General features: G+C 36.2%; 1 protein-coding gene and 1 long non-coding RNA gene across 5 annotated transcripts in view; one reads left to right on the top strand and one right to left on the bottom strand.

Moving 5' to 3' along the window:
• Positions 1 to 256: 256 nt before the first annotated feature.
• On the bottom strand, positions 257 to 22,899 carry LOC103095107 (uncharacterized). The gene is made up of 3 exons (XR_001626224.2): positions 22,732 to 22,899; positions 20,503 to 20,593; positions 257 to 3,540 (listed from the first exon to the last, which is right to left on the bottom strand). It is a non-coding gene; the product is annotated as an uncharacterized LOC103095107 (long non-coding RNA).
• The window catches only part of MAX (MYC associated factor X), a 32,421-nt gene continuing 31,627 nt past the window's right edge, over positions 22,163 to 22,956 (top strand). For 2 of the 4 annotated variants that reach the window (XM_007473043.2, XM_007473042.3), the window contains exon 1: positions 22,444 to 22,602. In XM_007473043.2, coding sequence (XP_007473105.1) covers positions 22,459 to 22,602 — 144 coding nt within the window. In that variant the 5' untranslated portion in view covers positions 22,444 to 22,458. Of the gene's footprint in view, positions 22,603 to 22,956 lie in introns of all 4 variants that reach the window. The other 2 variants (XR_008914998.1, XR_008914999.1) reach the window with 2 other exon arrangements.

Here is a 22,956-nt window from a genome sequence, read left to right as displayed (position 1 = left end):
TGACTGGATCATGGATAGTGCTGGTCCCAGGTCTTTCACAGTGTTTTCCTGTACTTCTATCTCGAGCTACCCCATCCCCATTTTGCCCCCACCCACAGAGCCCTCTGAAAATGATACTGGCTATACTCTACATACGGCCAACCTTTTGTACATAGGCACACCAAGTAACATAGCTATAAATACTAATACAATAACAACACTATTATGTCTAATTTGCATGATACTATTAATTTTTAAAAAATCTTCACACATGCAATTTCATTTTATCTTCATTTATTCCTAGGCAAATATTATAAGGCAAATATTGTTATCTTATTTTTGCTCATAAAGAAACAGTAAATAAGGCATAAGTTGACTTGCCTAAGCTTACAGAGTAAGTGTCAGAGTTGGGATGAGAATCCAGTTTTCTTGATTCCCTATCCAATGTTCTTTACACTGATTTTGGTGAGATGCTACCAAATTTTAATCCTTATAGTTAATTGTGCTTCCTATATTCTCATTTGTGTGGATTTAAAACTTTTTTTTCTGTAATAGTTATAAGCTAATCGTTTCTTGAAGTCATAGAAACTCTAGTCCTTTCCTTTTATTATTCTTAATTAGGCTTGTCCATGCAAAGGGAGGAAAATAAATGATTGGTCAGTTTTTTCTAGAGCAAGATCTTTAACTGCAAAGTTTCCCATAGCATTCTGCTTCTAATATTAAAAAAAATCTAATGAAATCTTTCAGTACCTAGACATAAAATATACACTGGCTTAAGCATTAAATTGAGAACTAAACCTAGATCTTACTCCCTTAGCATTCATCTCTACCTTTTAGCTCTCATGGTGACTTCTGACTATCTTTTAGAGGGAGTTAAGTGTGTATTTTGAAAAGCACCAAAATGAAAGATCTTTAAGTTATTGCTCCTTTTAAATGTGCAAATTCTCAATAAAGGACTAGGGCTTTTCTGCAAATTATAATTTTCTTGACTTTGAAATCAATTTTTAAACCATTTTGAGGGTCAATTTTATACAAGTCTTTGTGCTTTGAGCTGTGAGGAAAATACAATTTATAGAAATACAAATACCATTATAGTTCCTGTTCTCAAAGGAAACAAAGCACAAACCCAGGAAAAGTAAATAGAAACATAAGAATTCAATAACAATAATGATAATAATTAACCCAAGAAATATCACAATGTGTTATGCGATTAAATGGCATAGCAGTCATTCAAATTATCTCACTTGTGAGAGTGATTGGAGTGGTTGGGTAGATATCTTCATAGAAGAAGAGGTATTTCAGATGATCATATTTTGAGGGATAGATTGGGTTTGACTATGTGGAGAGGAAGGGAAGTACACAATTACTCAGAGGTATAAAAGGAAAGAAACACATTGGCTCCAGAGGTATAAAAGGAAAGAAACACATGGGGTTTAATTAGTGTGGCTGGAATAGAATGCTTGAGGAGGAAGAGTAGAAAACAGAGTGGAAAGGTGGGTCCATACAAGATCTGGAGTGCCCTGAATGTCAGCAAAGGAGCTGTTGATATTCAGAGGTGTGAATCTTAAAAATTCTCAGACCCTACTTCAGAACACTTGGTTAAGACCATTCCCCATTTTAAACAATGAAGGGATTTAGTCAGGAATGTGAGAACTCTACTCCACCCATACTTAAGCATACTTTAGGGGAAGATAAAGTTGTAAACTCTTTACTGAACAATGAAAAAGTACTTAACCCATACTTATAGTGAGGCCAAGCACTTAAGCTAAGTCTATTTTTAGATCTAATACAAAAAGGTGCTAAGTACCTATGAAGGTCAGGCAACTTGCAGACTTGCAAGGGGCAAAGAGGTGTGAACTCACTCAGAAGTTTTAGTCTGAGAAGTTGAGAACTAAAGAAGGTGTGAATTAAGAATGGTCAGTCCTTTGGAAAAAGTCTACTGTGATTGGTAGATGTGAGAACTTAGGGGAGGTGACATAGGAAAAAATTCTCTTTAAAAGGAGCTCAAAAGAGGTCTCTGGAGATTCAGCTTGCCAAAGCTGAATTGGAGAGAGGCAGCTTGCCAGAGCTGCCTTGAAAGGCTTGTGGGGTCGGAGGAAAATGCAGTTTGCCAAAGCTGAATTGGAGCTCGGACTAGTTGGGGTAGCTGGGTCTCTCTGAACACTAGAATCTTGCTTGGGACAAATCTTGTGGTGAGTGGATTAAAGACTGACTGATCTCTCTTAAGGCTTGGGCCAAGGCTGGCCTGGGCTGGCTACCCCTTTTCTCATTATTTCCCCTTACTCTCTCTCTCTCCCTTTCATTAATTCCTTAATTTGTATTAATTAAAATCTCCATAAAAACCCAGCTGACTTGGGTATATTTCATATTTGGTAATTTTTCCCTGGCGACCACTTTATATTTGATTTAACTCAAGACAATGTCTTGAAACCATATTTCCGTGGTCACAGTTTATGCCAACTACTCTTTTAATTGTCACAGAGGAATGATGTAAGCAATGATTACACTAATGATGAAGGTGGTGTTTTATCTGGTGGAATGATGTAGGATGAGTAGAGGAAGAAAAGTTTTGAGCAAAGAGATCAATGAAGACAAGTATAGTGGTAATATAGGTATGAGATAATGACTTGAACCAGGGTATTAGAAATGAGAATACAAAAGATAATCTGTAGAAAAAAATTAATTGGATAGTTTCACATTGTCCTCCATAGTTAGCCTTATTAAAAGTCACTTGGGCATGAAGACTGCTGACAATCCTTCCTTCAACAAGACAGATCATAGTCCATCCACACTATATCTCCTGAGTCTTTAGCTCATGAGAGTTCATTAAATGTGGTAAGATCCTTCTTCCAGATATCCTTCCATTACCAGGATATCAATGTATTATACAGCTTCTACATATAATCCCCTTCTCTTTCCAAATTAATAGATCACCTCCTTCTCTGGTCTGTAAAAATTAAATTTAGTTTCTAATAATAAAAATATTATATTTTGTGAGGTTTATTAAGGATTATTAGAATTAAGAATACAAAGTAGAAAACCACGTGCCCATGACTGATTAGCCAATTCAGAATCCCCACGCTTAGCATACTCACTACATCTTGCAATCTCCGAGTACAGGAAGAGAGAGAGGCCGAAGTAGGTGTTACAGCCAGTATTTACAAATTGTGTTCTCGAACAGATGGGGACTCAGGTGATATTATAGGGAATTCTTGGAAGTACCAAGGACTTCTGGTGATTGAAGTCCAGGGTTCAAAATCTCCATTTTACACCCCCCCCAGAGATCGTATTTGGAAACCAGTTTCCCCAAAAGGATCATGGAAACATAATCAACCTAAAGATTACAATAATTTGAGGAAAAGAGGAAAAAAGAAAAAAATACAATGTCTACTAGGCACATTGACAAAAAGCCAGTTAAGGGGAAGTCCCCTTCAGCATAAGAGTATACATACAAAACAAATGCATTCAAACCCCACACCCAAAGTTCATTCTTGATCTTTCTCGTGCAGCTTGTGGTTTGTGGAGGCATCTTCATGGTGTCTTCTCCAAACAGTTCAGTTTCTGGATATGGAGAGGTAGCATATTTCTTAACCCATAATTTCTATCTCAAGGAACTTAAACTTTGCAATTTAAAATAATAATAATTATATATTCCCCCTGAAGAGGGTGATTGAAAAACACAGGGATCACTTAGAGATGCATGGCTAAGTTATGAGGTATATGAATCAATTGGTAAGAGAAATAAAAAACATCAAAAAATTCCAAATAAAAAAAGATAATTTCTGGATGAAATATAGACTCCCAAAGTCTTATGTGTAAAAATTCTAAGTAAAGGAAAAATAAATATATAACAGGTCCTTGAATCAGGGCCCAATTAAAATGATATAAGCAAGTAAGCATTTACCCAGTCAGTAGCCAGGACTACAGAAAGTTGCCACATTATGAAAAACAGAAAAGGGACTAGATTATAGGAGCCGGGTAGGAGCCAAATTTGAGACACTCATCTGTAAGTATTTTCACAAAGAGTATGGATACAAGGAAGGCAGCATCGCAACCTCGAGTCTTAATACTAGGTTCAAGTCCTTTGCATTGGCTTAGAATTTTCATCAACCCCATTGGGATTGGTTGGTCTCTTTGGCCTTGTGCTCGATTGGCACTGTGCAGGTTAACTTTGTGCTTCTTTAGCCCAATGCAATGGCTCTTTTGTATATCTTGTCCTAGAGTCAGACAGACTCATTAAGCAAAGTCCCATAATTTTTTAAAACAATCAATGGCATCATTTTTATAGTTTCAAGCTTTTGGGGCATGCATTGACATTATAGCAAATATATTTCAACTTATATTACTGCAAATCAAAAAAGTTAAAGAAAATCTTAATACTGGTGACATGTGCTTCAAATATAAAAAGGAGAGAAAAAATAAAAAACTGAAATACTATATTGCACATGCAAGAAAAATATAATAATAAAAGAGTTTTAAAATTCAAAAATATAGAGCTTATAATCATTGACACACTGTGTCAGCTAAGAAAATATAGAATGCAAGGCTTTCTCACCAAAAATTAGATCCATTTCCTCTTCATACCTGACCATGATCCACTGTGAGTATGAGCAAATGAATTTCATAAGGTAACAGTTTTTTTACAAATAACAGTAGTACAAATATGTAGGTATCAATATCCCCAAAATTCTCAACATCCCAATTAAATACAATAGCAAACAAACCCACTATCATATTTTATATGAGTCTGCTGTATGACATTTAAAGAAAATGGATACTTGTCACAAGTTTTTCAGGTGTAGCACTGTTTCAACCTTGGCAAATATATTTTTAAACAAAGTAAAACTTATTTGAGTCTAGAACATCATCAAGAAATCTAGATTTCATTAAAAAATGTGGCAGAGGAGTCTAGGAAAAACTCAAACCTCTGTACTATTGATGTTGGGTAAAGTGAGCTGAAGAGTTATAAATGAGAGATGCTCCTCTTTTGAGAGTCTTCAAGGGGTATAATGCCCTGGGATTAACTTCCCAGCTCCTTTGGTATGAGACTGTGATGTCCCATCCGTTCACATTTTTATAAATGTGGGAGGTGGGGATTATAATTGTATTTCACTTCAACTACTAAAATGGACCTTACCTCCTGTTAGGAACAGGCAAAATGACCAGAGTTGTTGGGGAAAAAAAATCTAAAAATCATGTCTAAAAGACCCCTTAAAATCAATTTGAGATATTTAGCTCATTAAATTTTCCAAAGGTTGTTATACAATTGTAACCAGTTTTTATGAAGTCTATCCATCCTTTAGGTGACAATTTACAAAGTCAAAAATAGAAAAGGGCTGTTTTTATATATGGGCTTATTCAATAATATTTGTTCAGTATAGTTATAGGGGAAAAGCAACAGAATATAACAGTAGTTAAAACCCAGTACTTTTTTATAAAGAACAGTGTAACAGAATAGTATTTAATGCATTAGTATGTGAATTTAAAACCAACAAAATTAAAGGCCAGATTTTAGCCCAGGACCTCCTGTCTCTAGGCCTGGCTCCCAATCCACTGTGCCACTGAGCTGCTCCCCCATAGTAAGGGTGGGTTTTTGGAATCTCAAATTGGGCCAAAGAATTGCAGGGAGATGAATTTTTCCCCTGAATCTCAGGTGAGATAAATAACAGAATCAGTGCACTCAAAAGATATTCTTTGAAATAAGCCATGCTTGTAACTTTCTGTTTGGAAAAGTCTCTTCCTTCTCCTCTTTCTCCCCCCCCCCCTCCCCATCATGGTCCCCTGCCACCACATGGAAGCTAATTGTAGCCTAAGGAAAGATCACCCCCATTTTTACCAGCTGGTGTTTGATTCTGAAGACACAGCAACTACCAGCAGCCTGGGGCTGGGCCTGGGGCAATGAGCAATTGGAGGCCAGAGTTTCTGGGGCCGGGGCTGGGGCTAGGACAGCAATCTGGGTTAAGCAGGTCCAGATTGCTGGAACGCAGAAGCAGGCAGCAGGAATTGGGCCAGGAGGGCAGGGCTGGGACCAGGTGAGCGATATTGGTCAAGAAGGTCAGGAGGAGCTCAAGAACCAGCTTTGCTGAAAAGCCTTGGCAGGAGGAATGTGGCTTAAAAGAAAAATTATCTAGGCTATCTTTTTTTAAAAAAATTTGAGAAGTTCTCATCCAATCTCTACATTAAAAGTTCAGGTCAAATACTATTTCTCAGAGAAATATCTACCCTGATATTCCCAGTTATTAATAAATAATTTTTTTAAAACTCTGACTTTCCATCTTGGAATCAATACTGTGTATTGGTTCCAAGGCAGAAAAGTGGTAAGGGCTACCCTATGAAATTACTTATGTATTTTAATATTTCATTTTCTATGTACACATAATTTTCTCTCAATGAAAAAGAAGTTCCTTTAGGGCAGGGACTGTTTTGTTTTGACCAATTAAATGTAAATGAAAATTACTTTAAATGGGAAAAAAAGGAAGAAGAGAAGGAAGGGAAGAAAGGCTGAAGGGAAGGAGGTATGAAGGGAAGAAAGGAGGGAGGAGAGAAGGAAAAAATGGAAAGAGAAAAAGAATGGAGGGAGAGAGGGAAAAAGTGGGGAAGAAAGGCAGGAAGGTAGTCCAATAATTCTAAAATGGTCTCTCCTGGATCTATTTTCCAGGTCAATTGTTTTTTTCAATAAGATACTTCATGGTTGTTTTCTTTTTTCATTCTTTTGATTTTGTTTTGTTGTTTCTTGATTTCTTGTGAAATCATTACTTTCTAGCTGCTCAATTCTGATTTTTAAGGTTTGATTTTCCTCCTTCAGTTTTGGGTCTCCTTTTTCATTTCTTCCATTTCTCTTCTCCACTTTCCCTCTGCCTCTCTTAATTGGTTTTTGAAGTCTTTTTTGAGCTTTTCCAGAATCTGTGTCCAATCTATATTTTTCTTTTGGACTTTGTGTGTGGTTGCTTTGCTTTCACTGTCCGCTTCTATGTCTGTGCCTTGCTCTTTGTCCCCATAAAAATTCTTTAGAGTTAGGTACATTTTTTGTTGTTTGCTCATTTTCCCTACCTTTTTATAGGAAGGCTCTGTTTTCTGTGAGGTTAGTGTACCCTCTTAAACTTTAGTCCTTCCTTGATGCTACTCTTAGCTTATTTTCTGGGTTTCTGTCAGTTTCAGTTCTTCCAAGATGTTATGATGGCCTAAGGACTAGGAGCTCCTCTCATTGCTAACTCAATTAACCTTTGAGATCCTGATAGCTTAAAGACTTGCCTCAGGCTTAAGCACAAGTTTTTGATCTCACTGTGTACTTGATCCAACCAGGCACACAGCTGATATCCCTGTCCTGGAGATATGCCCTGAGCCCCTAGCAGAGATCCAAACCCCACTTGGGTCAACCAACCACCCCAAACTGGGATCTATGACCTCACCAGAGGCCCAAACTGGGACTCCTGGTTTTTCTCTGCATCCATATAGATCATCCCACCTCAGCACAGACTACCCTGGGCTGGGATTTTGGAATTCACCACAGGTTTGAAACCTCAAGGGATGTGCATTGTCTTGGATCTCTGCAACAGATGTGGGATGGGAGGGTGTGGCTTGCTCTTGGCTTGCTCTTTACTCCTTGCTATAGCCTGTGTTCCCCTCTCAACCCAGTGCCCCAGATGTTCTCTGCCTACATTTTGAGATTTTCTTTTCTTGAAAGTTGTTTCTCTCCTTCTCCTTGTTGGTTCTTTCAGTCCTGTACTCATTTTGTGGCATTATTTTAATATTGGTTGGAGGGGATTCTCATGGTGACTTTGAGCTTTTCTGCTTTACTCCAACATCTTGGCTCCACCCCTGGAATTCCAGAAGGCAGGAAGGTAAGAAGGAAAGAGGAAAAGAGGGAGAAAGACTGTAGAGTTTGTGATGGAGTCTGGAAGAGGGAAAGACTGGAAGCAGATCACTTCAATTCTAGAAAATGACTGTTAAGTACATTATTCTTTCACTACTTATTTCTTCTTTGTGTAATCTTGGGATCTAAATTTCAACAATTAAGTCATGATATATTCATTAGATGGGAATATAACTTGATTGTTCACTAGATGTGAAGGCCTAGATACCTCCCTACTTGCAACAGAAAGTCTGTTCAGATTAACTGAGGGACTTGGTCATACTCTCTGAAGCCTGTAAAACACCATTGAACTAATTAGAATCAGATGTCAAAGCAAGGAAAGTGGTATTAGCAAAGAGGCTACCACTACATATTAAAAGGATTATATCCTATGGACAAGGCTGGATTTATATACCAGGAATGCAGGAAAACTACAAACATTATAGGCCATACTAATAACAAAAAATTATGAAATCATCTACTGTATTAGTTACTGAAAAAGCTCTTGACAAGATTCAACATCAATTTTTGCTAAAAATATTAAAGAAAAATGAAACAAATGAACCTTTCCTTAATATGGTGGATATGCATTGCAAGTAATCTTAAAAGATTATAGTTTTTCCAATAAGATCAGAGAAATATATCTATTATCACTATTTTTATCTGTTGCAGTTCCAAAAATAATAGCTTAGCAATAAGATAAAATTGATTAAATAGATATAGAAAAAAGGAAATAAAACTATTTCTTTTTTCAGTAAAAAAATCTAAGTATTCTTTCCACATTATGACTTTCCCTTCATGGTTCTGATATATCATGGGTTGGCATAAGAAATGAAATTAAAATTTGGTAGCAGTTTTGCATAAGCTGCAAAAGCCAGCAAACAACACAGAAAGGCTAGAAATGTCAACATTGACCTACAAAGCATATGACCAAATATTTAACCCAAATATTATAAAAAACATTCCATAAGAGAAAAATAAAAAAAAAAATCAGACTTCTTCTCTGGAATGAAGAGAGGGACGAAAAAATTTTACATGGATTTTCTAGATCTGAGAGTAGTATGCTTCTACTCCCTACAATATGGAAGAGATACCTGAGAAATCTAGAGAACTCTCAAAAGTTAACTAAAATTAAATTAAATAATACAAAGTAGCAAGATATAAAATAAATTCACATAAATTCTTGGCATTTCTATACATTACCAACAAAATCCAACAGGAAAACAGAAATCTGATTCGATATAGAATATATAAAATATTTGGGAGTCTACCTACCAAAACACATAGAGACTTTATGAATACAACTATAAAATACCCTGTATAATAACAAAGGCAGCCCTATGTGATTAGTGACATTAATTTTTCATAGGTAGGCCATATTAATATAATAGAAATTAAAATCTACTTAAATTAATTTACTTATTCAATGTTATACCAATAAATCTATTATCTGAAGAAATAAAAATGAAGGGAAATCTAGGAAAAAAGTAGTAAGAAAATATTGAGCCTACATTTATACTATCTTAAACTATAATGTGAAGCAGTAATCAATCCGTCTATTTGATATTGGTTAAAAATAGAAAAGTCACTTAATGAGACAGAATAGTGACATAAGATTCAGAAACAAATATAGTATTTGATAAACCCCACAACTCCAACCTCAAAGGAAATGGTACTCTATTTAACAAATGGTAATACTAGAATATGTCCTAAAAAATATTTGGGTTAGACCAATATTCTCACACCATTCCTTACAATAAATTCCAAATGGATATATGACTTAAGATATGAAAAGTTACATCATAAACAAAGCGGAAAGGAAAGGAAGGAGATACATTTCTTAACTACTGGTAGGAGAAGAATCTTTAACTAAACAAGGGATAAAGATCCTAAAGCATAAAATGAACAGTTCTGATTACATGAAATTGAAAAGATTTCACAAGCAAAATCAATGCAGTTAAAATTAGAAGAGAAACAGTTAACTAGGAAAAATACCTTTTCAATATTTCTCTGATTAAAGATCTAATAGCCAAGATATACAGAGAACTAACCTAAATACATAAAAATGAGAACCGTTCCTCAGGCACTAAATGATCAATATATATGAATGAACAGTTGTCAAAGGTAGAATTCTGAGCTATCACTGACCATATGAAGAAGTGTTATAAATGACTAATAAGAAATACAAATTAAAATAACTCTGAGAATCACTTTCTACCTAGAAGATGAACAAAGATGACAAAAAAGAGGAAATGCCAATCAGAGGAAATGTAAGGTCAAACACACTAAGGCATTATTGGTAGAACTATGAAACTGGTTGGACATTCTAGAGGACAACTTAGAACTATACTCAAAAAGACTCTAAACTTTGACCCAGTGATACTTCTAGATTCATTCCCCAAAAAAGATCAAAGATGAAAGGAAAAGGCCTATGTTTACAAAAATTTCTATAGTAATACTTCTTTCTGTAGCAAATAACTGAGAAATAAGGGGATCCCCATCAATTAGGAAACAGCTGAACAAGTCATGGTATATGAATATAATGAAAAGGGAAAGGGAATAAGCATTTATGTATGTATTGGCAGAACTTTATTCTCTACTTCATTCTTTTACTTACTACTACTTTTGTTGATGCTACTAATGCTCCTGCTGCTGCTACTACTATTACTACTATCTAATATTTGTATAGGATTTACTATGTTACAGGCACTTACTATGTGCTAAGGACTTTTATTAATATTATCTCAGTTGATCTTCACAACAATCTTTCAAAGTAGGTGCTCTTTTTACCTCCATTTTACAGTTGAGAAAAATGAGGCAGATAGAGGTTTAGTGATTTGCCCAGAGTTGCATAGCTAGTAAGTGTTTGATACAAAATTTGAACTCAGATCTAAGTAATTCTGGACCCAGTGTCACCTCGCTACTCCTAATTAAAGAAATTTGAGAAGATTTGGATGAATCAATAAAAGTAAAATGAACAGAACCAGAACAGTTTATCTGGTGACTATAATAAAGAAAACAACCATTAAAGACTTATAAATGTATAATCTCTGACCAGTCATGACTCCAAAATATTAATTATAGAGTGTGCAAAAAGCTAATGAATGGGAGAAATACAGATTGATATACAGATAACAGAAGATGAACAATGTGCATATTTATTTTGTTTCTCTGTGCTGGTTTGCTAAAAGAGGGGGTGTTCGTTTACAGTTTTTTTAATGGAAGTTGGATAGAGGGCAGAGAGGGAGGAGTAGGCAATAATGATGTTCAAAAACATAGAATATAGGATCTGCCAGCTGTTCCTATATAATTTATCTGTGGGTGGTGCCCTGAGAAGGAGAATGGAGGCTAGAGGAATATGGATGTGAGATAGATAAGGCAGTCAGGGCAAGAGATGCAGGAATAAAGACTCAAAGACCACAAGTTAAAACATCTGGGGAGTTGCGAGCTCTGTAATTACCTCTCTAAAAAGAGAATGCAAGTAGAGAAGTTATATAAAGTATGAGAAACAAGAGAACCTGCGTGGAACACAGGACTATGGGACATCCCCCACGGACCAGGTGGTCAAGAGATTAATGGGAGATGTGCGGGGCAGCTGCACTGCATCAGTCAGTCAGACATGAGGAACATAATAGGCCACAGCAAGATCAAGATTGTAAGAGACAAGAGGGAGAGCAAACACTGTGAGAGTAAGAGGTGTAAGAGAAGAGAAGAGGAGACTCACCAGCCTTTATTGGGGACCTTAGGAATGTCAAGTGGGAGGTGATTAATGAATACGTGACATGATATAGGCTTTTACATTTGTAGAATTGACAATGACGGAATCAAAGAGGAGGAGATTAATCCAACCCTGCTTTGTAAGGAAATGTAGTCCTAGCCAGGACACCGTGGCTGTCAACGCCCAGCCCAGGAATTTGCTAATCCTTTAGCTAGTCCTTTGGACTATCCCTTTCCATACAATGAACATTAAGTGATCTGACCATGTATCTGGTAAATGAATATACGAGATATAATATCAATACATCAATCCTACTTCCAAGAAGCTAACATGCCTGGTATGCTACAAAGAATGAAAAAAATCACTGAAATGTGGGAAAATATACATAAATTAACAGAAACTGGTCTGGAAGGGCATGTGTAAAAGCAAAATAGTGTTAAAACAACAAATTGAATTTGTTATATACTTTTTTACAAGATAGATTGTTAACAATGGAGATTCATGGTTTCACATACAATTCTCTTCATTGGTTCTTCTTTATAGATAGAAAGCTCATGTTAATTGGTGTATAGTAAGTGTAGAATAGAGATAATCTTTTTTTTCAATTTTAAATTTTCATAGACCAAAAAAAACCTGGATGTAAAAAAGCTCAATTCCATATATAATCCTCTTTTCTGTTCTCTGTATATTGAAATATTTATGCTTGTTGATGATTGATAAGTTCATAATTTAACATTTTTCTATTAAAAATGAAGATACTAGAGAAGAGACCTTGAAGCATACCTCTTTCCTTATAGCTGAGAGATAGGGGACTATTACATTAGAATATTTTATATATTATTAGGTAAGACTTCCTTACTGGATGTTTTTATCTGTGTCCCTTTATCATAAGATAGAGTCTCATCTGGAGAGGAGGAAGGAAAAGTACTCTGCTATAAAGACAAAAAGCATCAACAACAAAATAATAATAATGAAATTCCTGTTGAAGAGGAACCTCTTCACTTATGACCAAAAAGTGGAGGAACAACTTGGATAATATCAATGTTTATCAAATATCAAATAAGTTTAATTGTTTTTCTTCATCAAAATGCTGAGTTTATGCTAGAGGAGTGGGTGGGAAAAGACCAAAATGTATCAATAAAAATAAAGCCAAAAGGTATCAATAAAATATATTTTAAATAAATTGATTTCAAACTTTTTGTTGGTATTTTAGTCACAAAAAATGATTTTTAAGTTAAGAGCCAAATAAGTAACATCAAGGACCCCAAGTAAGGTTGAGAATAAACTAGGACTTGAAGCTAGTCTCACATCTCCACACTGACTAAAAAGTTCTCAGGCATGAATGCCAAAAAGTAACCTTCACAGAAAGATATTAGTAGAGATCTGCACTGATATCAAGCATCTGGCATAATAACACTGTACTAAGAAAACAACCCGTCGGGTTTCTAGAGGATATATTTCCCATCAACCACATGAATATTAATTCCTTATCAACCAGGTGAGACTTAAGTCTGGTAAACAAGCTCTAAACTGGGAGGAAACTGAGCACTAGGAGATGATAGATGCTAAATTCTCACATTGACCTTCTAGGAGAGGATAACTTGTCCATGAGGCCTTTGAAAAATGATAGACTTAAAACTAACAAGTAACTCTTGACAATCACAGAAGAATCATGGTATCAATGATTTATCACCTGGCCACATTTTAACTGTCTAATTCACAAGGTAGATATAATTAAAAATTACAGATGTTGTCCTAACGAGTGATGGTTTGCTGGTCCAAAAATACACATAATAAAGCAAAATTACACTATAATATATTTAATCTGGTATACATTGGGATGGTAGTATGGTATGTTATTCAGTCATTTTAATCATGTCCAACTCTTGTGACCCTATTTGGGGTTTTCTTAGCAAAGATACTGGAGTGGTTTGCCATTTCCTGCTCCATCTCATTTTTCAGGTGAGAAAACCGAGGCAAACAGGGTTAAGTGGCTTGCCAGAGTCACACAGCAAGTAAGTATCTGAGGCCAGATTTGAGGCAGTAAGGATATAGCAGAAAGGTAGGTGAGAAAATTGCAGACTCAGAAAAATGGCAACTTAGAAGCAGCAGAAGTTCAGACCTCTGAAAACCCTTCCTTACTGATCGCAAACTGAATGCTCCTAGAGGACTGAAAATCAAACCTAACAACAGGACAGAGCCAAGGAACCCTCCTGCTGTACTCAATCCAAAAGGTACACTCCCCCCCCCCCACCCAAAAACTGGAATCTGAGAACATTCGGGTTAAGGGGAAGGCAGAAGGAAGGTCCCAGGACACCTCCAGAGCGCTAAGCCTCCAGCAGCAGCGTGAACATCTGGGCGGGCAAAGGTGCTGGTCTGGAGGGTGTACTTTGTGGGCAGGGCTGTGCCAGGCTCAGAGAGGCAAACAGGCGCAGGAAAACAGCTGGAGAGGGAGCGCAGAGCTGGCAACCTGGGCAGAGAGGTGTAGACCTTCCATATTGCTCCAGCCTTCCAGGAGGTTTTAGCTTCAGTACACATCCAGCCCAACCAAGCTGAACTTAATCCTATCAAAAGTCCTCAGAGCTCAGGGAAGCCCAACCTCCAACACCCCTCCTTCACTGACTGCTGGACTTTAATCCAATCAAAAACCTCCAGAGAACAGGGAAGCTCAAACTCCAACACTCCTTCCCCAGAGACTGCACTGAGAGATCTGACAGAGCTCCATGAGGGGAGACTGACAGAAAGCCCCAAAACCAAGAAAATGAGAGAAGCAAGAGCACAGACAAATACGGGGAGCAAAGAGGGGGTAAATATCAGCAAACACAGAAAAAGAAGAAAGAAATTACAATAGATAGCTTCTGTATAGGTAACAAGCAAAGAGTGAACGAAACAGAGGGGGAGGGATTAGCAAAGGAAAAATCAGAAATCCCAGAGAATTGGATACAGGCTTTGGAAGAACTCAAAATGCAATTCAAAACACAATTAAGAGAGGCTGAAGACAATTGGGAAAAAAACTTAAAACTAAGATAAGTCATTTGGAAACAGAAAATAGCATCTTGAAAGCCAAAATCAACCAGCTTGAAAATGAGGCAAAGAGAGGAGAGATGAGGCAAAGAGGATGAAAGATGACCTCCAAAGAAAATCAGACCAGAAGGAGAAAGATGACCAAAAAGCCAGGGATGAAATCCAGTCTTTAAGAACCAGAATACAACAACTAGAACTAAGTGACCTCACAAGGCAGCAGGACACTATAAAATAAAACCAAAAGAATGAAGAAATTGAGGAAAATATGAAGCATTTCATTCATAAAACAGAAGATTTAGAAAATCGTTCGAGGAGAGACAATTTAAGAATCATTGGTCTACCAGAAGACCATGACAAAAGAAAAAGCCTGGACATAATACTACAGGAAATTATTCAAGAAAACTGCCCCTGATATTCTGGAACAAGAGGGAAAAGTAGAAATTGAAAGAATCCACAGATCACCTCCTGTACTTAATCCCCAACTGACAACACCCAGGAATGTTATAGCCAAATTCAAGAACTATCAGACCAAAGAAAAAATATTACAAGCTGCCAAGAAGTCATTCAGATACCATGGAACCACAGTGAGGATAATGCAGAATCTGGCTGCATCTACACTGAAGGACCAAAAGGCATGGAAAGTCTATTCTGGAAAGCAAGGGAACTAGGTCTACAAACAAAAATCAACTACCCAGCAAAACTGACTATATTCTTACAGGGCAAAGTATGGTCATTCAACAAAATAGAAGAATTCCAAGAATTTGTAAAGAAAATACCAGACTTGAACAGAAAATTTAATGTCCAAGCACAGAACTCAAGAGAACCATCAAAAGGTAATTAAAAAAGAGGGAAAAAAGAGAAAAACAAAAAAAATTGTTTTAAGAGACTCAATAAGTTAAAATGATATGTATCCTTTTAAGAAAAGAGATTATTGGTAACTCCTAAAAACTGTTGCTATCACCTGGGCAGCTAGAAGAATTACACTTAGAGGGAACAGTGACAAACTGTATAGGATTAAATAACAAGACATAAATAGGTATATAGATATATGAATGCATAAATACATATAAATGTATATATATACACCTAGAGCTAAAAAAAGAGGTTAATACTAAAAGAAATGGAGAAATGGGAAAAGAAACAAAAGGGGGTAAATTTATATGTCACAAAGAAGCTCATGGTGGGAGGGGGGAGAACATCAATACACTGGAAGGGTAAAGAGGTTGGAGACAGGAAATACTCAACTCTTATGGGCATTGAAATTGACCCAAAGAGGGAAGAACAATCCAATCCATTGGGGCAGAGAATAGATTTGCGCCCTATAGGGGAGTAGAAGGGTAACAAATAGACTGGTGGGGAGGGAAGCAGTATAAGGGAGGGAGAGGATAGGAGGGTAGTTTTAAAAAGACTGCAAAGAAAATAAGGGGGTAAATAAGAAGGGAGGGGGATAGAAAGGGAAGTAAAATAAGGGTGGGAACTAGGGGGACTGATTAAAAACAAACATTGGTGTAGAAGGAATAGTGATAGAAGAAAAGGCAGGACTAGGAGTAGAAATCAAAATGCTGGGAAATACACAGCTGGTAATCGTAACTCTGAATGTGAATGGAATGAACTCACCCATAAAATGCAAGCAAATAGCAGAGTGGATTAGAATCCAAAACCCTACCATATGCTGTCTACAAGAAACACACATGAGGAAGGTAGATATGCCTAGGGTAAAAGTAAGAGGATGGAGCCAAATCTATTGGGCATCAACTGATAAAAAGAAAGCAGGAGTCACAATCATGATATCTGACAAAGCCAAAGTAAAAATAAATCTACTTAAAAGAGAAAGGGAAGGTAATTACATCCTGATAAAAGGCAGTATAGACAATGAGGAAATATCTGTACTCAACATGTATGCACCAAATGGCATAGCATCCAAATTTCTAAAGGAGAAACTAGTGGTGCTCAAGGATGAAATAGATAGAAAAACTATACTAGTGGGAGAACTGAACCTTCCTCTATCCAAACTAGATAAATCAAACAAAAAATAAATAAGAAAGAGGTAAGAGAAGTGAATGAAATCTTAGAAAAATTAGAGTTAGTAGATATGTGGAAAAAAATAAATAGGGACAAAAAGGAATACATGTTCTTTTCAGCAGCACATGGTACATTCACAAAAATTGACCATGTATTAGGGCATAAAAACATTGCAAACAAGTGCAAAAGAGCAGAAATAATAAATGCAACGTTCTCAGATCACAATGCAATGAAAATAATAATTATTAAGGGTACATGGAGAGATAAATCAAAAATTAATTGTAAATTAAACAATACAATTCTCCAAAACCGGTTAGACAAAGAACAAATCATAAAAACAATTAATAATTTCATTGAAGAAAATGACAATGATGAGACATCCTTTCAAAACCTATCGGATGCAGTCAAAGAAGTACTCAGGGGGAAATTTATATCCTTGAGTTAATATATTAACAAATTAGGGAGAGCAGAGTTCAATGAATTGGGCATGCAAATTAAAAATCTAGAAAGTGAACAAATTAAAAATCCCCAGATGAAGACTAAATTAGAGATCCTCAAAATCAAAGGAGAAAATAATAAAATTGAAAGTCAAAGAACTATTGATTTAATAAATAAGATTAGAAGCTAGTATTTTGAACAAACAAATAAAATAGACAAAGTTCTGGTCAGTCTCATTGAAAAAAGGAAAGAAGAAAACCAAATTGACAGTATCCAATATGAAAAGGGAGACCTCACCTCTAATGAAGAGGAAATTAAGGCAATCATTAAAAACTATTATGCCCAATTATATTGCAACAAATATGGCAATCTAGGTGATATAGATGAATATTTACAAAAATATAAATTGCCTAGACTAGCAGAGGAAGAAATAGATTAAAAAAAATAAAAAAAGAAATAGATTACCTAAACAACCCCATAACAGCAAAAGAAATTGAACAAGTCATCAAAGAACTCCCTAAAAAAAATACCCAGGTCCGGATGGATTCACAAATGAATTCTATCAAACATTCAAAGAACAACTAATCCCAATATTATACAAACTATTTGACAGAATAAGCAAAGAAGGAGTTCTGCCAAATTTCTTTTATGACACAAATATGGTACTGATTCCAAAACCAGGCAGGTCAAAAACAGAGAAAGAAAACTATAGGCCAATCTCCCTAATGAATATAGATGCAAAAATCTTAAATAGGATACTAGCAAAAAGACTCCAGCAAGTCATCACAAGGGTTATTCACTATGCCCAGGTAGGATTTATACCAGGAATGCAAGGATGGTTCAATATTAGGAAAACTATCCACATAATTGACCATATTAACAAGCAAACTGACAAAAATCACATGATTATCTCAATAGATGCAGAAAAAGCCTTTGATAAAATGCAACACCCATTCCTATTGAAAACACTAGAAAGTATAGGAATGGAAGGGTCTTTCCTAACAATAATAAATAGTATATATCTAAAACCATCAGCAAACATCATCTGCAATGGGGATAAACTAGAAGCCTTTCCAATAAGATCAGGAGTGAAACAGGGGTGCCCATTATCACCTCTATTATTTAACATTGCACTAGAAGACTAGCAGTAGCAATTAGAGAAGAAAAAGAAATTGAAGGTATTAAAATTGGCAATGAGGAGACCAAGCTATCACTCTTTACAGATATGATGGTCTACTTAAAGAGAATCAACCAAAAAGCTAGTCGCAATATTCAACAACTTTAGCAACATTGCAGGATACAAAATAAACCCGCATAAGTCATCAGCATTCTATATATCTCCAACCCATTTCAGCAGCAGGAATTAGAAAGAGAAATTCCATTTAAAATCACCCTAGACAATATAAAATATTTAGGAATCTATCTGCTGAGACAAACACAAGAACTCTATGAACACAACTACAAAACACTCTCCACACAATTAAAACTAGATCTAAACAATTGGAAAAACATTGATTGCTCATGTGTGGGATGAGCTAACATAACAAAAATGACAATCCTACCCAAATTAATTTACTTATTTAGTGCCATACCCATTGAACTACCAAAAAACTTTTTTACAGTATTAGAAAAAAATAACAAAGTTTATTTGGAAGAACAAAAGATCAAGGATATCCAGGGAAATCATGAAAAAAAAATGCAAAGGAAGGAGGACTTGCAGTCCCAGATCTCAAACTATACTATAAAGCAGTGGTCATCAAACAATTTGGTACTGTTAAGAGACAGAAAGGAGGATAAGTAGAATAGACTAGGGGTATAAATGACCTTAGTGAGACAGTCTATGAGAAGCCCAAAGATCTGTGTTTGTGGGACCAAAACCCAGTATTTGATAAAAACTGCTGGGAAAATTAGAAGACAGTATGGGAAAAATTAAGTTTGGATCAACATCTCAAACCCTACACCAAGATAAACTCAGAATAAGTGAATAACCTGAATATAAAGAAGGAAACTATAAGCAAATTAGGTGAACCACAGACTATTATACTTGTCAGATCTTTGGAAAAGGAAAGACATTAAAACCAAGCAAGAGCTAGAAAAAAATCACAAAATGTAAAATCAATAATTTTGATTACATCAAATTAAAAAGGTTTTGTACAAACAAAACTAATGCATCCAAAATTAGAAGGGAAGCAACAAATTGGGAAATAATCTTCATTACAAAAACCTCTGACAAAGGTATAATTACTAAAATTTATAAAGAACTAAACCAATTGTACAAAAAATCAAGACATTCTCCAATTGATAAATGGGCAAGGGACATGATTAGGCAAAATTTTAAGTGAAGAAATCAACTATTAATAAGCACATGAAAAGTGCTCTATATCTCTTATAATCAGAGATGCAAATCAAAACAACTCTGAGGTATCACCTCACATCTAGCTGATTGGCTAACATGACAGCAATGGAAAGTAATGAATGCTGGAGGGAATGTGGCAAAGTTGGGACATTAATGTATTGCTGGTGGAGTTGTGAATTGATCCAACCTTTCTGGGGAGCAATTTGGAAATATGCCCAAAGGACACTAAAAGACTGTCTGACCTTTGATCCAGCCATAGCACTGCAAAGAGATAATAAGGAAAAATACATATACAAAAAAAAATTCTTAGCTGCACTCTTTGTGGTAGCAAAAAATGGGAAAATAAGGGAATGCCCTTCAATTGGAGAATGGCTGAACAAATTGTGGTATATGTTGGTGATGGAATACTATTGTGCTCAAAGGAATAAGTGGAGGAATTCCATGGGAACTGGAACAACCTTCAGGAACTGATACAGAGTGAGAGGAGCAGAACCAGGAGAACATTGTACAGAGAGACTGATACACTATGGTACAATTGAAGTAATGGACGTCTCCATTAGTGGCAGTGCAGTGATCTTGAACAACTTGGAGAAATCTATGAGAAAAACCACTATTTACATTCATAGGAAAAACTGTGAGAGAAGAAACACGGAAGAAAAACAATTGCTTGAATACATGGGTGGAAGGGATGTGGTTGGGGATATAGACTCTAAATGAACATCCTAGTGCAAACAACATCATTGAAATAAGATGGGCTCAAGGACACAAGTCCAATGAACTTGTGTGTTAGCTGCAGGAAGGGTGGGCAGAGGGGAGGGAGGAAAATAAAGTGAGTATTGTAACCAAAAAAAAAATTTAAGAAAAAGAAAATTGCAAGCTCAAATCTTGCCTCTGACACTTAATAGTTGTAAGACACTGAATCTCTTTAACTAAGTTTTAGTTTTCTCTTTTGTACAGAGGAGGAAATTACTTGCAGTATGTAACCTCAAAAGGCTGTTTGTTGTGACTGAGGACCAAGTAAGATGATATAGGAGAAGCATTCTTCAAAGTTGTGTTATATAAATATTATTTGTATATCTGATTGATAACATTCACCACTCACTGTGTACTTACTTCAGTATTTCAGGGTCTGTGATTTGTGTCAGTATTCCTCTTACCAATGAACATCAAAATTGCTCCATGACTTAGATGGCATAGTGGGTTCCTGCAGTGAAAAAAAAATTAATTCTAGGTAAATTATTTAGTGACAAGTTTCTCTACAGCTTTAAACTAGTCTGGTCTTAACACAATAAACATATTATGTCTTTCACTAATCCTATAGTTAGAGCATTTCCAATTTAATAAGACCTATAAGATCTTGTACTAGGTTGAAATAACTGAAAATCTAGTGCTACTTCTATACCAGAATGAGACACCAGAGTGGGGCTTTGATGGAGATTCATTTTATTTCTTATAATAAAGTTGGGTTAGTCTAAAACTATACTTTCATTCATTCTTCCCATCCATTTCTAAGAGTTTATTTGTTTTTGTAAGGGAGAGTTTGGACCTTTCATTGCATTATATAGAAGGTTCTGTCTCTACTAATATTAAAAAATAAAAACTAAAAAATATATCTAGTTCTGATTAGACGGCCATCCCTGAAAAAAATGTATGAACTCATACTTCAGAATATTTGCTCTTCCAGTTTTCTGTTAACGGTGAGATCCATGCTGAAATTTAAAGGTGTTCAAAGGATCAGAGAAAGGTGAGATTTAGACACTTTTTAAAAAAAACTCAGGGAGAAATCAGTTTAAAAATGGAGAAATCAATCATCACTTGGGAGAGGTTTCTGAGTTGAGTTCCTACTTCTAGAGATGGTAGTAGATTAATCATTTATTTAAAAGTACTTAATTTACTTGGAAGGCTGCTAGGTATGTCTCTGGGTAAGACACAAACTTTCCTGGCCTGTTTACTCATAAAAGTGCAATGTAAATGTTAGCTATTATTATTTTTTAAAAAGTTTGGTAGAGCTATGTGAGCCTCAAGATAAGGGACTGTTTAGGTTTTGTATATGGCATAAATTTAATAAGAGAAGCTAGATGTTGCAGTAGAGAGATTTCAGACCAGCAGTCAGGAAGACTAATTTTCCCGAGTTCAAATCTAGTTTCAAATTTACTAGCTTGTGTGACCCCAGGAAAGTTCCTTAATCCTATTTGCTTTAGTTTACTTTTCTCCAAAATTAACTGGAAAAAGAAATGGCAAACTATTCCAATAAAATAAAATAAATAAAGCTAAAGAAACCTAAAACGGCATCAGGAAGAGTTGAACACAACTGAAGAACAATTGAACACACAGAAGATTTAATAAAATATGTGTTAAATTAAATGAGGCAAACATAACTTCAGTGACAAAGGTCCTGAATTTGGAATCATAGGTGTAGGGTTCAAATTAGCCCCCTGGAATCGAGATTGGTATTATATATTTAGATCCAAAGGAGACGTTAGAGGTAATTTTTTACTTAAAGAATCAAACAGGTAAGATTTTGAAGTCTTTTTCAAACCCAGATTTACTGACTCCATTCCTAGCCCATGGTCCTTTAAACCTTATTTTTACAAATAATTTTACAAGATATATTATTTCAGACAGTTAGTCAATTGCATTATTTAATTATCCTTTAACCTCATTCAAAGTTCCAATTCTGAACCCTGAATGGGAAGTTCCAATTCTGATCCTTCAACACCAAATTAGTTTACATACTACTGAGGATATACTACAGGTAAAACAATGGGGGGTGGAGGGACAGAATATTAACTAAAAGCCTTTTACTACGGGTTGACACCTAAGCAGTCCGGTCAAATTACAAATTAGCTTCCCCTTCTCATCTTCTGGGGCCAAGCTTCATTTGTTATTTCTGTCACTTTAAATATCCTAAACATTATAAAGGTGGCAGTTTCCTTTTATTGTATTTTAAAACTGGATGGATTTCACCGAGTCTGTTATTTTACTTTATTTTTTTGGACCTCCCTTGACAAGCTACAAACTGTAAAGATGTTCACAGCTTCACCCTGAATAAATAACTCTGGGTCTGGAATGAAGAGTCACACTTCCGGGCTGCAGTTCACACCTCGCACGCCAAAAGCCTGGGCCCATACGCTACTAGTGACAAACAAGCTGTGTCTCCCACTACACAAGAGGATTCTCTCTTCTGTAGAACTCCTCCCAAGCAGCCCCAAGGTAGGTTACACCTAGACGCAGAAACGCGCTGCGGATGAGTCAGTGGAGAAGGCAAATTATAAAACCATGGCGACGTAAGATAATTAGGACGCTCTTGCGCCGCGCCGTACGCGTGAGAGACTTCCTCACCCTCCACCGCAGGCCCACTGCCCAGCAAGGCGTGCGTGCCCAGCCACCCCACTCCACTCCCCGAGCTCCAGCAGCCTCCACGTGTCCTCTCCTTACCCAGGAGCCTCCACGGCTGCTCTGGGAGAAAAAGCTCCTGACAACTCGCTCCACCCCCTACCACGCCGAGTACTACAACTCCCAGAAGGCTTCACGCTCCCCTTTTTTGCCTCCCTCCTCCGCGGGACA

The sequence above is a fragment of the Monodelphis domestica genome, chromosome 1 (assembly GCF_027887165.1).
Source record: "Monodelphis domestica isolate mMonDom1 chromosome 1, mMonDom1.pri, whole genome shotgun sequence".
In the NCBI taxonomy this organism is placed as follows: Eukaryota; Metazoa; Chordata; class Mammalia; order Didelphimorphia; family Didelphidae; genus Monodelphis; species Monodelphis domestica.
Note: the sequence above shows the minus strand (reverse complement) of the source record. Positions and strands in the feature narration are given on the sequence as shown.